Source organism: Astyanax mexicanus, chromosome 1 (genome assembly GCF_023375975.1).
Source record: "Astyanax mexicanus isolate ESR-SI-001 chromosome 1, AstMex3_surface, whole genome shotgun sequence".
NCBI classification, from domain to species: Eukaryota; Metazoa; Chordata; class Actinopteri; order Characiformes; family Acestrorhamphidae; genus Astyanax; species Astyanax mexicanus.
This window is the reverse complement of record NC_064408.1, coordinates 82,185,182-82,200,509: the sequence shown is the minus strand read 5'-3', so window position 1 is coordinate 82,200,509 and position 15,328 is coordinate 82,185,182. Positions and strand designations below refer to the sequence as shown.

Below are 15,328 nucleotides of genomic sequence, written 5' to 3'. Positions count from 1 at the left end.
CATTCATTTATTTATTAGATCTACATTAGTTGATACCCTGCTGTTCTTCCTGGGGTCTTTTTTACTTTTTTACTTAAGTAAAAAAAAAAAAAAGAACATTCCATTAAAGTTTCATCATTAAGTACAACTACAGAGCTTAAACGAGGAAAGATAAAAAAACACACACAAAACACACACACTATATAAAGACAGACAATGTGACACACAATATTGTAATAACTAAATAACTCAATATGAAACAATTATCTTAAATCATAAGCCTTTCCCAAATACTTCTTGACCTATGCTTCCCTAATCGTGTCACCTCATGCCATCACCTAAAATGAGAAAACTTGGTTTTTGACATTTGATTTGTTAAAACTATCACTATACTTCTTTTTTTTTATTTTCTGTACTTATCCACACCGATGGTATTATAAACATAATAAAGGCCATCTATTTTAACATGCATATACAATATAATAAGAATCACTTGAAATTTAATAAAATTAAAAATAAAAAGGCACTTTAAGCTGTGTGCTGGGTAATGAGCTTAATCTCTCATTCGTTTATATGTGAGTTCTGCCAGCAGCCTGAAAAGACTGTTCAACAAAAGAAAAAAGCATGCATGGGCCAATATTTGAGTCTGATTATGACCGTTTTGGAAATCTGGGTCAATAATCATTGTTTTCTCTCCTCGACAGGAAAGATCCCGTACTTCCAGTGTGTATTAGTGGGTGGAAAAGGCAGTCAGTATCCACTGCGCCCGCTGTCTCCTGCTATGACTCCTGCTATTAACCCAGCCATGATGAGAGCCATGATGGAGCAGAGAGCCAGCGTGCTGGAGCAGAAGGCCAAGGAATCAGGACAGTAACTTCTCTACCCCAACCTGAGGAGAGGACCCACAACCATGCTCTGGAGCTGCTGCGACCCATGAAAAAAATGGAGGATACTTCAATGTGGTGTTAAAATATTCTAAAATCTAATGAGAATATTCTGCACTATATTTTCAAACAACATATTGCATTTATGATTGGGAAGCCTCTCCATGGAGCTGTATAATGAAATGGACATCAAGACTAAACACCTCAGAAAAGACTTTCAGACTTTTTCTACATATACATGTGTGAACCTATGGGTTCTATAGCTAATAGTCTGTTCCTTTATGAACAGACTGAGCAGTAAACCCATGCACACTGTTACGGAAATGGTTAAGACCATCAGAACCATACCATCAGACTGTTAGAACTCATGGTATATACTGTTGTCAGTGTCATACGTTGATGCACCTTGTCATGACAGATTATGTGCATTAATATACATCAGTGTCACATTAGCCGTAATTGTCCTGACAGATGCTACAGTGTTTGTGATGTCATGAACATTTACGTCAAATGTTATTGAACAATATGGTGTCTGACATGGCAATTACTTGTAACAGTAACGCAACAGTGTTCTATTATTGAACATAATCTGCCAAGACAAAGCCATGTTCTGTATTGATCTTGATCATCAACAATGTATTACCAGTGAGACGTGCACAATCAAGTCATCTCAATCAAGCCAGGAGCCATTTAAAAACCTTTATTTTTAAGTATGGAAGTAAACTTCACAGTATGAAAAAGTATTATTATTTATGTACAGTACCTCTTAAACTGCACTAACTGATCACTTTGCAGTTATGATGTATACTTTTATTACTTAAATCTCTGAGATGAAATCTAAATCTTGTTTAAAGAAAAATTCTGGCCTTGTTTCCACATAAATGAACTACACATAACATCATGGAATTGGATGATGAAGGGCAGCCGTTACAAAGACAGATAATTAGTGAAATTGTTTAAACGACTGAAAACAATTTGTCCCAGTTTGAGACAAATCAGTGATGCAAATTCCTGAAGTTTTTTTTTTTTATCACTAAGCAAAAGTTAGAGATCAGCCTTCATTTTAAGCATTAAAAAAGTGTAAAAATATATAGAAATATGTTTAACAGAAAGTAACACTGAATTTTTTTCAGATTGGACAGTTTGGTGACCTGCCAGGTATTGTAGGGGGTTGTTAGGGCTTTTATTTTTTATTTTATTTTATTTTTATTTTTCTTATAGGTAATCTTATTAAAAAAAGAAATCTAATTAATATAAAAGTAAATAACTTTCTGGTCACTAAAAAAATGTAATAAAAGTTGATCTCTGACTTATACTAAATTGGTGTGTACAGTATACAGAATCTTAAAAACACAAATGGAACACAAATCTAAAGATTTCAAAAAAAAAAAAAAAAGTTTGAATGTAATGTTTATCAATATGAATGTACAGCTTCAGATGATCTGTTTACATTTCTTTTTGTTTTGTTTAATTTTGTTGTGTTTTGTTTTTGGCTTCTTAGCTTTATTTTGATCTATATTTTATTGTAAGCATATTTAATTAAGATATACATTCACATATATATATATTTAAATATTCAAATTTACATATTTAATTTAAATATTTATTTATTTATTTATTAGACAATTCAAACTACATTTAGTTTTTGTTTTTGGATTTACACACAAACCTTGAATCTCCTATCACAGGCCATTTCCATTGTCTATCGACTATCCATTATATAATTATATGTACAGAGCATCCGGGTTTGACCACTATTATGCTCAGCTGTGTGTTGAGGGCACACACTGTGCCGGGAGGCCTGATTCTAAATTTTATTTGCTATAAAAAGCTTATCTATTTTGAAACAATAAAGACAAACAGTTTCTGTGATGCATTTGAAATCCGCAGTGCTTGACTAAAAGGAAATGAGTTGCACTCTTAATTTAATGCCCTGATACTTGCTGTGAATATCAACAGTGTTTGCTTATGCTAAATGAGAATGTTTGTGTTTGTAGATAATATTTTTGCTTTAATGAAAAGAAGAGATAAAGTAATATTTAACCGCTCTCACAAAAGCGACCTCACTTTGAATTTACGTTGTGTATGTTTTCAGGTGGTGGTTTTGACTTGTTTGACACATTTACTATGACCAATAGATATTTCACTTGAAAAAAATATCCTATCAAGTGAAAGCATCTTAATTATACATTATATACGAAATAATAGTTGTAACCAGAAGAGAGTGTCAGATTGTGATGTTATTTAGAATGAAGATAAAGCTACACATACAGCAGTAGAGTGTGATGCATGTGTAATGCAACATGTTAGATAGTCTCAACACAGAGCTGTAGAGGTTCCTAATGGTGTCTTAATGGTATTCCTGGGGATGTGTCCAATAGCATCACACACGTCTTCAATCAGGTGTGGCAGTGTGGCTGGCCATGATAAAGTGCCTGTGCGGATAAGCATTGTCTTGTTGGAAGAGTGTTTCCGAAATGTTAGGGCCAATTGTAGACCATAATAATATCACCTTAAAATATGTTTTAATTAAAAAAATAAACAAAAACATATATAATATAACTTACAGTGAGATGCATTGTCTGCATTAAGATCCTTTCACTGGCATGGATATCATTTTTTGCTGTGTTAAAAATGGTGGTGTGGCATGACGAGTTGTTTGCTTACACACCCTCTCACACGTCATCACTGCCACGCTCCTGGAGTGTTTTCCAGCATGTGGTAAATGCTCTAGGCCTTTCACTTGATTTTTTTCATTGTCTTATTTGAAGTGATTTCTGGAAAATATTGATCTTTCAGATATACAGGTACCTCTCAAAAAATTAGAATATCATTGAAAAGTTACTTTATTTCAGTAATTCAGTTCAAAATGTGAAACTCATATATTATATAAATGTATTACAAACAGAGTGTTTTTTTTAATGTTTTTTTTTTATTATTGTTGATGATTATGGCTTATAGCCAATGAGCACCCAAAAACTAATTTGTACTTTTGGCAGTGTGGGCAGTGTGCCAAGTCCTGCTGGAAAATGAAATCTGAATCTCCATAAAAGTTGCCAGAGGAGGAATGCATGAGGTGCTGTAAGATTTTCTGGAAAGCACTGCACTGACTTTAGACTTGATAATAAAACACAGTGGATCAACACCAGCAGATGACATGTCTCTCCGCAAAACCAGCACTTCATGCTTCCCTCTGCTGACAATATTTATGGAGATGCAGATTTCATTTTCCAGCAGGACTTGGCACACTGCCCACACTGCCAAAAGTATCAATTGGTCTCATATAATATTATAATTTTCGGAGACACTGATTTTTGGTTTTTCATTGGCTGTAAGCCAGAATCCACAATAATACAAGAAATAAACGCTTTAAATAGATCACTCTGTGTTTTCAACTGAATTTCTGAAATAAAGTAACGTTTCAATGATATTCTTATTTTTTCTGATGCACTAGTATGACACTGTGTCACTGGACCTAAAGTATGAGTTAGCGTTTAACAGCATTAGCCTTTGCAAAGGCAGTGAGCCTCGTGGACATACAGTATGAGAATCACTGAGAGCAGAGAGGCAGACAGCAGACATGCGCATATGAAGTATTTGAGTCCATATGCATACAGTGAGAATGTGCTGTGTAGTGTCTGTACAGTTGTTCTGCCATATGGCTATGGAGTTTTTGATCATGATGAAGACAGTCAGCTGTAACAGCATGAGTGAGGAGAGAAATAGGCCACAGGAATAATCCCACTTTGAAGTTGCTGGGTGCTGTTTGCCGCTCGCGAATGTTAAAGCTCTCTGTCAGCAATGGAGGATTCAGTTGCTTCGGTGTCTGGTTCATTTTAATGAACAGCGAGACTGGAGAGAGAACTGAAATGCTGCCGTTGTGTCAGATAGATTACATTCTGAGGAAACTTATGTCTAAATGTATACTTGACTGTGGATTATGATTCGAATTACACTGACTGTGTGATGCATTAAAATGATTTAAGGCATTATTAAATGTACCTAAACACAAGAATATGGAGTAACCGAGTAATGGCTCAGTTAAACATTAAATACAGGTATTAAATATTACTACATAATCAGGTTATGTGTTGAATAATAAGTAATGCTTGAATAATAACTAATGATGAATGACGTATAACTTAAAGATGGTTTATGTCAAATAGATCATTTATCATCAATACTGTTCCTGGAGTAACTCTGTGCTACGAATTTATATGTTTATACCTAAACTAATCTGTGCACGAACAGTTAAAGTAGTGATGGTTAAAGACAATGACTGTACACTTACTTGTCCAGCATAATAAATGTGAAAGTAGATGTCGTCCCATTATTTACATCTAAAATATTATGTTAAATACTGTAAAAATACTACGATAAGCCATTATTTCTCTTATCTAATGACTTATTACCCTTTATAATCATTACAATAAAGCTGTCTGCATATATCCCTTTAAATAAATTTGTGCTTAATAAATCATTGCCTACTATATATTAAATAATTCTAAAAAGTTGACATTTAAAAAGCATTAATTCAATGTAAATGATGCCCAGTTGTTTATTTTTGTGACTCTTTTTGTAAATTTGTAACTGAACCAAGGCTAGAATAATCATAAGAGCATAAAGTAAGCATTTTATAATTATGTGCAAGCACCAGTTAATGTTGTACATAATATTAATCATTAATTAATTAGACAATGGATTATAAAAATAAATGTTAGTTATTATTTCTGTGCAATCGAGCTAAATAAACTATGAGTTTTCCATTAAAAGAAGTTTAATACTGTCTTAAATGCGCTTGATTAATTCACTATTGTATTACTGTAATGTGTAATGTATGTCATTTTTACATGAATAAAATGTGAGACATAAACAAACCTATTACCACACATAAGTAAACTGACAGTAAAAATTATATATTGTGATACATTTTATTCATGTGTAATTGATGCAGATTTTTTCTTTATTTCAGTGTGTTTAATAATCTTGTTTGTAAATGAATTAAAATGATGTGTTGGTTGACATAAAGTAGTTCTCACAAATGAAGCGTTGGGGATACAGTTTCAGTTACTGTAGATGTAATATTATTTTAAAGAGGCATTCATTTTGACCTTTTTATTTTTTGGTTTGCATGATCATTTTTTGGTGTAGATATTTCTGGCATGTTATAACATGTTTATTAATAAAGTGTAATAATGCATCCCTACTAAAATGTTTTCTCTATTCTCTTTGATCTTGCCCTCCTGCTTATTCTGTACAATGCCAACCATTTCAGACCAATTTTATCTCTGAGGTCAAATAAAAAAAATATGAAGCTTTTTTATACTATTAGATTATGTAATACTGCTGTGTGACCCAGAGCAATACTTTTTAGTATCATCTAAGAAGCCTAAGCAAATGATTTGCATAATACATGCAAACAAAATCAAAGAGCCTAATCCTACATGTTTCTTTGTTTGTTTGTTTTTTCATCTCTCTAGGATGTGTGTTGATTTATGTACCAAAAATGGGCAGAAAATGTATGACATATACAGCTCTGGAAAAATTTAAGAGGCCACTTCAGTTTCTGAATCAGTTTCTCTGATTTTGCTATTTATAGGTATATGTTTGAATAAAATGAACATTCTTATTTTATTCTATAAACTACAGACAACATTTCTCCCAAATTCCAAATAAGAATTTTGTCATTTAAAGCATTTATTTGCATAAAATGAGAAATGTCTGAAATAACAAAAACAATGTAGATCTTTCAGACCTCAAATAATGCAAAGAAAACAAGTTTATATTCATAAAGTTTTAAGAGTTTAGAAATCAATATTTGGTGGAATAACCCTGGTTTTAATCACAGTTTTCATGCATCTTGGCATGTTCTCTTCCACCAGTCTTACACACTGCTTTTGGATAACTTTATCCGACTCCTGGTGCAAAAATTTAAGCAGTTCAGTTTGGTTTGATGGCTTGTGATCATCCATCTTCCTCTTGATTATATTCCAGAGGTTTTTAATTCGGTAAAATCATAATTGGTGTCTTATTTTTTTCCAGAGTTGTATATATAAATTAATGTATCTAATGAAATATGCCCATATATGTATGTATGTTTAGTACATACAGAACCCTCTAAAATGTTCTGGTCTGGACACATTTTTCCTAGATATGCCCGTCACCTCAGACTTTAGTTTAGAGGTATTTTTGTACATTTTTACAACAATGGAAATTCAAAACAGTTTTACTCTCATTTTAAAGGAAAGGATTATAATCTTACTGTATAATGTCTTAAACTTGAGAAGATTAAATTTATTGTGCAAATACCATCAGCAGTAACATCATCAATAAAAAAGAGTGCACCAGTTCCTGTGGCTGCCAAAATATTGCCAGTCCATGACACCCCCACCACAATGTTTCACAGAGGGGGCATTATGCACTGGATCATTAGCAGAACAAACATTTTTCTTGCTATTGTTACGCAGCCTGGCTCTCCTTCCACACTACCGGACTCTATTTCCCAGAATCCCCCAGATTATGACATCAATAATAACCCTTCACATTCACCCAATCATGTTACGCTCCGACGCTCTGATTCACCTGTTTACTAAATTACTTCCGGTTCATTCTTATCTAAGATTCTGTATTTAAGGCATCCGCTTGTAAGGAAACACTGCGAGGTATTGTCAACTCATGTTGCGTACTAAGCGTTTTCTGGATTACTGTTTTTGCCTTCTCGTTACGACTCTGTGTTTGGATTTTCGGTTTAAGTCTTTTGTTTTGCCCTTGTTGGATTTGGTATATGGTTGGACTGTTTCCCGGTTTAGAACTTGGACTGTATCTTTGACAACGTCTCTGGTTATCGGTGAGATTATTGTTTGTCTTCTGTTAGCAGAACCTGTTAACCTTTCTTATAATAAACCTGCCTGTATTTTTAACTCGGCTCGCGTCACTCCTCTCTACCTGGCGTTTCATAATACCTCGCCAAGCGTGATGGCCGAGTTTAATAACCTCCAGCAGGCAGTCGGTAATCAAGGGAGGGTTCTCGAACAGCATAGCCAGCTGTTTGAGAGCCTTGCTAACATGGTTACTGCTCTCACAACCCAGCAGTCAGAGCAGCACTCTCAGCTAGCTCAAATCACCACTAGCCTTCAGGATATCGCTACTCAGCTAGCCCAGCTAAGGGTAGCCGCTCCAGCTAGCCTAGCCTCCGCTAACCAGGCCCCGGTTAGCTCTCCTGCTAGCGCTCCCTCGGCAGCCGCTTTTCCGGTAAGCAAACCCGATAAATATGACGGTTCCCCCGATTTGTGCAGAGGTTTTCTCTTGCAAATGTCATTATTTTTTGTTAACTCGCCGGTTAATGTCGATGCAGCGCGCATTTCGTTTTTTATATCGCGCCTTACCGGCAAAGCTTTGGATTGGGCTACTGCTATCTGGCCTAGCATCGAGGGTAGCACATACGAGCATTTTCTCAAGGAGTTTAAACTGGTTTTTGATCATCCTCATCACGGACAATCTCAGGGGGAGTTATTAGTTAAGTTACGCCAGGGAAATCGTTCAGTTTCAGATTTTGCTTTAGAATTTCGTACTTTGGCTGCTGGTAGTGGTTGGAACGAACCCGCTTTACGGGTTATGTTTCGTAATGGGCTCAGAAGTGAAGTGTTAGCCGAATTAGCATGCAAGGATGATGGACTGCCCTTGGACGAACTTATATCATTAGCCATCAGACTTGATCAGCTAAAACAGAACGCGGTACCTGGTCGTAGAGCTGCTTTGTCTACTCCTCGTTTTTCTACACCTCGTGCTTCTGGATTTACTCCACGGGATACACTCAGAGAGGAGGAACCCATGCAAGTGGACGCTACCCGTTTATCAAAGGAGGAAAGAATGCGGAGAATTCAGGCTGGACTTTGCTTCTATTGTGGCAGAGCAGGCCATATGTTGAGAAATTGTCAACTTTGCCCTTCCCGAGTTCAGCGTCATGTTACTTCAGGCTCGTCCTACGGTGGGCTCTCCCATGGTTACCATGGCAACCCGGACCGTCCATATGAGCCACCTGCTTCTGACTCGGGAAAGCGTGTGGAAGGGGTTCCACACGCTAAAAGGGTAAGCCGACCTAGCTCTGACATGTATTCAAGATCTTTTATTATATCAGTTATACTGTTCTGCCAGTCCTCTTCCTTTGTTTTTCCAGCCCTGATAGATTCCGGAGCCGAGGGGAACTTCATTAATGAGCAGCTGGCCAGACGACTCCAGATCCCGTTAGAATGCCTGGAGAACCCAATGAGACTGTCAGCGGTGGATGGGACCCCAGTTGGACAAGGAGCCGTATCCCACACCACCACATCAGTCAAGCTGAACGTCAGCGCATTGCACTCAGAGGAGATCAGGTTTTTTGTGATGAGGGACACAACTTATCAGATTATTTTGGGACTTCCATGGTTGAAAAAACACAATCCTCTAATTTCTTGGTTTAATTGTGAAATAATCTCATGGTCACCATACTGTCATGATCACTGCATTATTGGCCCTAAATTATTGATCCAATCTACTACTGTAGAAAGTCCTGGTTTGGAGTCACTTGCACATATTCCTACAGATTATTCAGATTTAGCTGAAGTATTTAGTAAATCACGTGCTTCTCAACTCCCACCACATCGTTCGTATGATTGTGCTATTGAGCTTACTGATAATCAGATACCACCAAAATCACGCATCTACCCGTTAACTCGGACTGAAGAGAATGCTATGGAGGAGTATGTGCAAGAGGCCTTAGCTCAGGGGTATATTCGTCCATCTACATCTCCAGTGGCTGCATCCTTCTTTTTTGTTAAGAAGAAGGACGGAGGTCTTCGTCCATGTATAGATTATCGTCAGCTCAATGCAGTTACGAAGACGTATCCATACCCACTTCCTTTAGTACCTGTAGCTCTAGAACAGTTACGTGGGGCTTCCATTTTCACAAAATTAGACCTGCGTAGTGCTTATAACTTGGTAAGGATCAGAGAGGGGGATGAGTGGAAGACTGCCTTTACTACCACTAGGGGGCACTATGAATATTTAGTTATGCCGTTTGGTCTCAAGAATGCCCCTTCCGTTTTCCAATCTTTCATTAATGATGTACTACGTGACATGTTGGGGAGATTTGTAATAGCATATATTGACGACATTTTGATCTACTCATCGGATTTACCTACTCATGTCTCCCATGTACGTGCAGTACTGAACCGACTCCTCCAAAATCAACTTTTCATCAAAGCAGAAAAATGTGAATTCCATTTGTCTACCATTTCTTTCTTAGGCTATGTAATTAATGCAAAAGGAATTACCATGGATGATAAAAAGGTTCTGGCAGTAGTTAATTGGCCTCTTCCCAAATCGGTTAAGGATCTACAAAGATTTCTTGGTTTTGCAAATTTTTACAGAAGATTTATTCGTAATTACAGTTCAGTCGCCGCTCCGCTCACAGACCTGTTGAAACGCAATGCCAAAAAATTGGTATGGTCAAGTGAAGCATCAGATGCTTTCTGCTCTCTCAAGGAGTTGTTCACTTCAGCTCCTCTTCTAAAACATCCTGATCCCAAAGAACCCTTTATAGTTGAGGTTGATGCGTCCAGTGTAGGAGTGGGTGCAGTTCTGTCCCAGAACTTTGGCTCTCCCAGCAAGATGCACCCAGTGGCCTATTTTTCCCACAAACTCTCCCCTGCTGAACGCAATTATGGAATAGGTGATCGTGAACTTTTGGCGATTAAATTAGCTTTAGAGGAGTGGAGACACTGGCTAGAAGGAGCATTACATCCTTTTGTAGTGATAACTGATCATAGGAATTTGGAGTACTTAAGGTCTATGAAAAGCATGAACTCACGTCAGGCTCGTTGGTCAATTTTCTTCGCGCGTTTTGATTTTGTTATTACTTATCGACCTGGTTCTAGAAATACAAAGGCTGATGCACTTTCACGTATTTATGAGGATGACAGTGCAGAAAGTTCAGAACCCGCTGCTATATTAAAACCAGGTATTGTTGTAGCCCCTATTCGATGGGAGATCTCGGATGAGATTGATCAAATTAATTCCACTTCACCTCCTCCTGTACAGTGCCCTCCAGACAGGACTTTTGTACCATTGCAATGTAGAGATAGACTCATAACATGGGCCCACACCTCACTCACTTCGGGGCATCCAGGGGAGACCCGCACTTACCAATTGCTAGAGAATCGTTTCTGGTGGGAAAATATGCGGTCAGACATCCACCGCTTTGTATCTTCCTGTACTGTGTGTGCTCAGAGTAAAACTCCCCGTACTCTACCTGCTGGTAAATTAGTACCGCTGCCTGTTCCTGCTAGGCCCTGGTCTCACTTAGCTGTTGATTTTGTTACGGATCTCCCTGAATCTATGGGGCAGACAGTGATCATGACAGTCATAGACCGTTTCTCTCGCGGTGTTAGGTTCATTCCTTTCTGTAAGATGCCTACTGCCTTAGAAACTGCAGAAGAATTATTTAACCAAGTATTTCGTGTGTTCGGAATCCCAGAAGATATAGTCTCTGACCGAGGTCCTCAGTTTGTTTCCCAGGTTTGGTCTGCCTTTATGAACAGATTGGGTGTATCCGTTAGTCTATCCTCTGGTTATCACCCACAGAGCAATGGTCAATGTGAAAGAATGAACCAGGAGCTAGGGAAATTTTTAAGAATTTACTGTTCTAACAACACCCATGACTGGGCTAAATTCCTTCCTTGGGCCGAATTAGCTCAGAACTCTCTAATTAGTTCCACCACCAAGATGACACCTTTTCAATGTTTTTTAGGCTACCAACCACCCATCATGCCCTGGACAGCCGAACCCTCTGATATTCCCGCGGTTGACGATTGGATGCGTCGGAGCGAGGAGGTGTGGGAGGAGACTCATAGGCGCATTGAGGCTGTTCTACAGCGACAGAAACAGCAGGCAGATCGCCTGCGCCGCGAGACCCCCCTCTATTCTCCCGGGGATCGGGTTTGGTTATCGACCAGGGATTTCCGGCAGCCAGATATGCATAAGAAGCTCTCAGCTAAGTATATTGGTCCCTTTAAGATTATCAAGAGAATTAATGAGGTCACTTATCGTCTCGACTTACCGTCTCATTATCGTGTATGCCCTTCTTTTCATGTTTCTCTGCTAAAGCCGGCTATCCCTGGTCCATTGGATGAGACTTCGCTTGGGGCACCTCCTCCTCCTCCAGTGGCTATGGAGGGTGGTCCAGTTTATGCAGTGGAACGATTATTGGACTCCAGGCGGAGAAGGGGGACCCTGGAGTATCTTGTGGACTGGAGGGGTTACGGACCAGAGGAGAGAAGCTGGGTGCCGGCAACTGATGTTCTGGACCCTTTGATGGTGGAGGACTTTCATCGGTCTCATCCGTCCCGTCCTGCACCACGTCCCAGAGGTCGCCCTAGGAGACGGTCTCCGGTTCCACGAAGGGGTAGACGTCGTGGTTCGGACTCGGTCCATTCCCTCAGTTCCGTCCGCGGCTCCGGAAGGGGTCGTCCTAGGTCCAGGGTCTCTGTCCATCCCGTTCCCGCTTCTGGACGGCCTGTCCAGGTTGCCACTGGGGGTGGTGGGGTTGTTTCCTTGTGTCGTCCTCGTCCTTTGTTACCTTCGGACTCTTTGGAGGGGGGTACTGTTACGCAGCCTGGCTCTCCTTCCACACTACCGGACTCTATTTCCCAGAATCCCCCAGATTATGACATCAATAATAACCCTTCACATTCACCCAATCATGTTACGCTCCGACGCTCTGATTCACCTGTTTACTAAATTACTTCCGGTTCATTCTTATCTAAGATTCTGTATTTAAGGCATCCGCTTGTAAGGAAACACTGCGAGGTATTGTCAACTCATGTTGCGTACTAAGCGTTTTCTGGATTACTGTTTTTGCCTTCTCGTTACGACTCTGTGTTTGGATTTTCGGTTTATGTCTTTTGTTTTGCCCTTGTTGGATTTGGTATATGGTTGGACTGTTTCCCGGTTTAGAACTTGGACTGTATCTTTGACAACGTCTCTGGTTATCGGTGAGATTATTGTTTGTCTTCTGTTAGCAGAACCTGTTAACCTTCCTTATAATAAACCTGCCTGTATTTTTAACTCGGCTCGCGTCACTCCTCTCTACCTGGCGTTTCAGCTATCATTTTGCCATCAAGAGCGGAATCTTGATTGTGGTCTTGGTACTTGTTGGGCGCAATATAATCTGCACAGTAAATCTGACAGTGTTAAATGGTTTAATTGGTTTGCATCTTGCATTGTAGTCTTTGTATTTCTGTTTATGATGACAGAGAGTAGACTTTGACAAATAGACTTCCTCCTACTGAAGGCTGTTTCTCATCTGTCAGAGAGACAACTTAAGATTTGTCTAAAGATGAAGTGAGCATCGATCTTCATCGATCAGTAGACAATGTCTTCCTTGGCCTACCAGTCTCATTCCAATTATTGAGCTCATTAGTGCAGATGATTTCTAAAATATTTAAAGACAAATTAAATAACATTACATGGAATTCCCACTTTAAAGCCCTATATTTCATTCAGAAGCCTCGTCAAGAATAATGGATGTTATTTAATACAGTAAAATGGATGTCATCATGCATTTTTATTTATCTGTTTTTCATGGGCTCCTCAGATATAAAGTGTTACTTTTTTAATGTATTATAGAGAAGAGACTTATTTTGTTGAGATAAGTTTTTTTATATGAATAATTAAAAATGTGGGCATTGATTTCAGTCAGTTGATATTCACTGAGGTTCCATTGCTTCTGCTATGCCTCACTTTTTTATTTTTTTTTTAGCTGTTCCCATAACATTTCTCTGAGCTGCAGAATGAATCACGCTTGAAGTGGAAAGCTCAGCTTCAGTCGTGCGGCTTTTAAGGGCGAACACTCTTTGAACGTTTTTCTCGAGGGTGTTTCTCAGCTGTTGTCTGGGCCCCCTTGTTAGAGGCATTCATGTTTTTAATTGAATCAAATGCTCCGAGTTATTGGGCAGAAACGGAAGCAGATGGAGCGGTTCTGACTCTGTGTGACTCTAATTCCCTTCAACTCTGCCTGACTTAGCCCACATCCATTAAGATCCAGCATAAAAAGGAGCACACTATTTTCAGCTGAATTCTCTATGGATCCACAGCTAAAATAAACATCGTCTTAGCCGAGGTGTGGGCCTCCGGTCCCCAGCCTCTGTGAGCAGCCCAAGCAGGCCAGCATCAGCTGATGTGTATGAATATGTGGGTCAGCCACAGCACTGAATTACTGCAATGTGCTTCATGCTCAGCACTGCACTGCCTCCACATAAATAATAAAGATGAGGCTCTAGCTGAGATTTTTGTCTTTCACTTCAAGCCACCCACTATCTTCCAAACATTTGATACTATAGTCATTTTCATATCAAACTATTCTGCAAGGTAGAGGTCTGCACTCCCGCGGGAGTCCCGCGGGACCCGCGGGACCCGTCAGAATATGTTGCGGCGCGGGACAAAACTGAATTGTTATTGGCGGGAGCGGTAATTTAATCAATACAGGCCATGCGGGAGCGGGACCACATTAACATGTGGTCCCGCTCCCGCAAATTGATAAATAGTTAAGAAAATTATAATAATCACGCTATGATTCCCATGCAAGCAACAAAAAAACACAAGAAAAATCTCTCGGAGGATGGACACACACACACACATTTTCAGCATCTCCAGCAGGCGTGTGCAGAGGAGGGGGGGGGGGGGGGAGGGGGGTGTGTAATTTAAAGGACGACATTTACTATACTGGTGCAAAATAATAATAATAATAATAATAATAATAACAATAATAATAATAATAACAATAACATTGTTATTGTTATTATTATTATTGTTATTATTATTATTATTATTATTATTATTATTAATAATAATAATACAAATATTAATTAAACTAATTGAATTTAATTTTATATATTTTTACATTTATTATTTTATATAATATAGATCCACTTCTAATCCACTTCTAGGATTCTTGATGCACCTGATGGCATGTGTTTGGACTGCGAACTGAATTGCTGTTTTAATAAATACATATGTAAATTTGAAGCACTAAATGTAATTAATTCAATTCATATTAGGACTGCGGGACGGGAGCGGCGGGAATGTGTATGTGGCGGGCGGGAGCGGGATTAAAAGAAGTGATTTTTTTGCGGGAGCGGGCGGGAGCGGGACAAAAAGACGCGGGAGCGGGCGGGAGCGGGTTTAAAAAAACAGTCCCGCGCAGACCTCTACTGCAAGGTCCTTAAAATAGATCAAACTGCATAAGTTACAGTCATGTACTCTGAAACAGATTTGGTTCATGTGGTTTCTAAAAACGTTTTTTACTTTTTACTGTGTTATAGAGTGGTTATAGTGTGTATACATTGTCTAAAATAAATATACATAGAGCTAACAACAATACAGGTCAATGAAAATAGCTTTAAAAACACTGTCAACAAACAAGAAACAAT

General features: G+C 38.7%; 2 protein-coding genes across 13 annotated transcripts in view; both read left to right on the top strand.

Moving 5' to 3' along the window:
• trdn (triadin) overlaps positions 1-5,183 on the top strand; it is a 77,567-nt gene extending 72,384 nt beyond the window's left edge. For 10 of the 12 annotated variants that reach the window (XM_049484343.1, XM_049484370.1, XM_049484361.1 and 7 more), the window contains one exon: positions 684-5,183. In XM_049484343.1, coding sequence (XP_049340300.1) covers positions 684-853 — 170 coding nt within the window. In that variant the 3' untranslated portion in view covers positions 854-5,183. The remainder of the gene's footprint in view (positions 1-683) is intronic. The other 2 variants (XM_049484364.1, XM_049484376.1) reach the window with 2 other exon arrangements.
• Positions 5,184-8,801: 3,618 nt separating this feature from the next.
• LOC125799068 (uncharacterized) lies at positions 8,802-14,049 on the top strand. The gene is made up of 4 exons (XM_049474896.1): positions 8,802-8,951; positions 9,040-9,206; positions 11,650-12,498; positions 13,994-14,049. Exons 2-4 carry the CDS (start codon positions 9,113-9,115, stop codon positions 14,047-14,049), a joined length of 999 nt encoding a protein of 332 aa, XP_049330853.1. The 5' UTR covers positions 8,802-8,951; positions 9,040-9,112.
• The last annotated feature ends 1,279 nt before the right edge of the window (positions 14,050-15,328 follow it).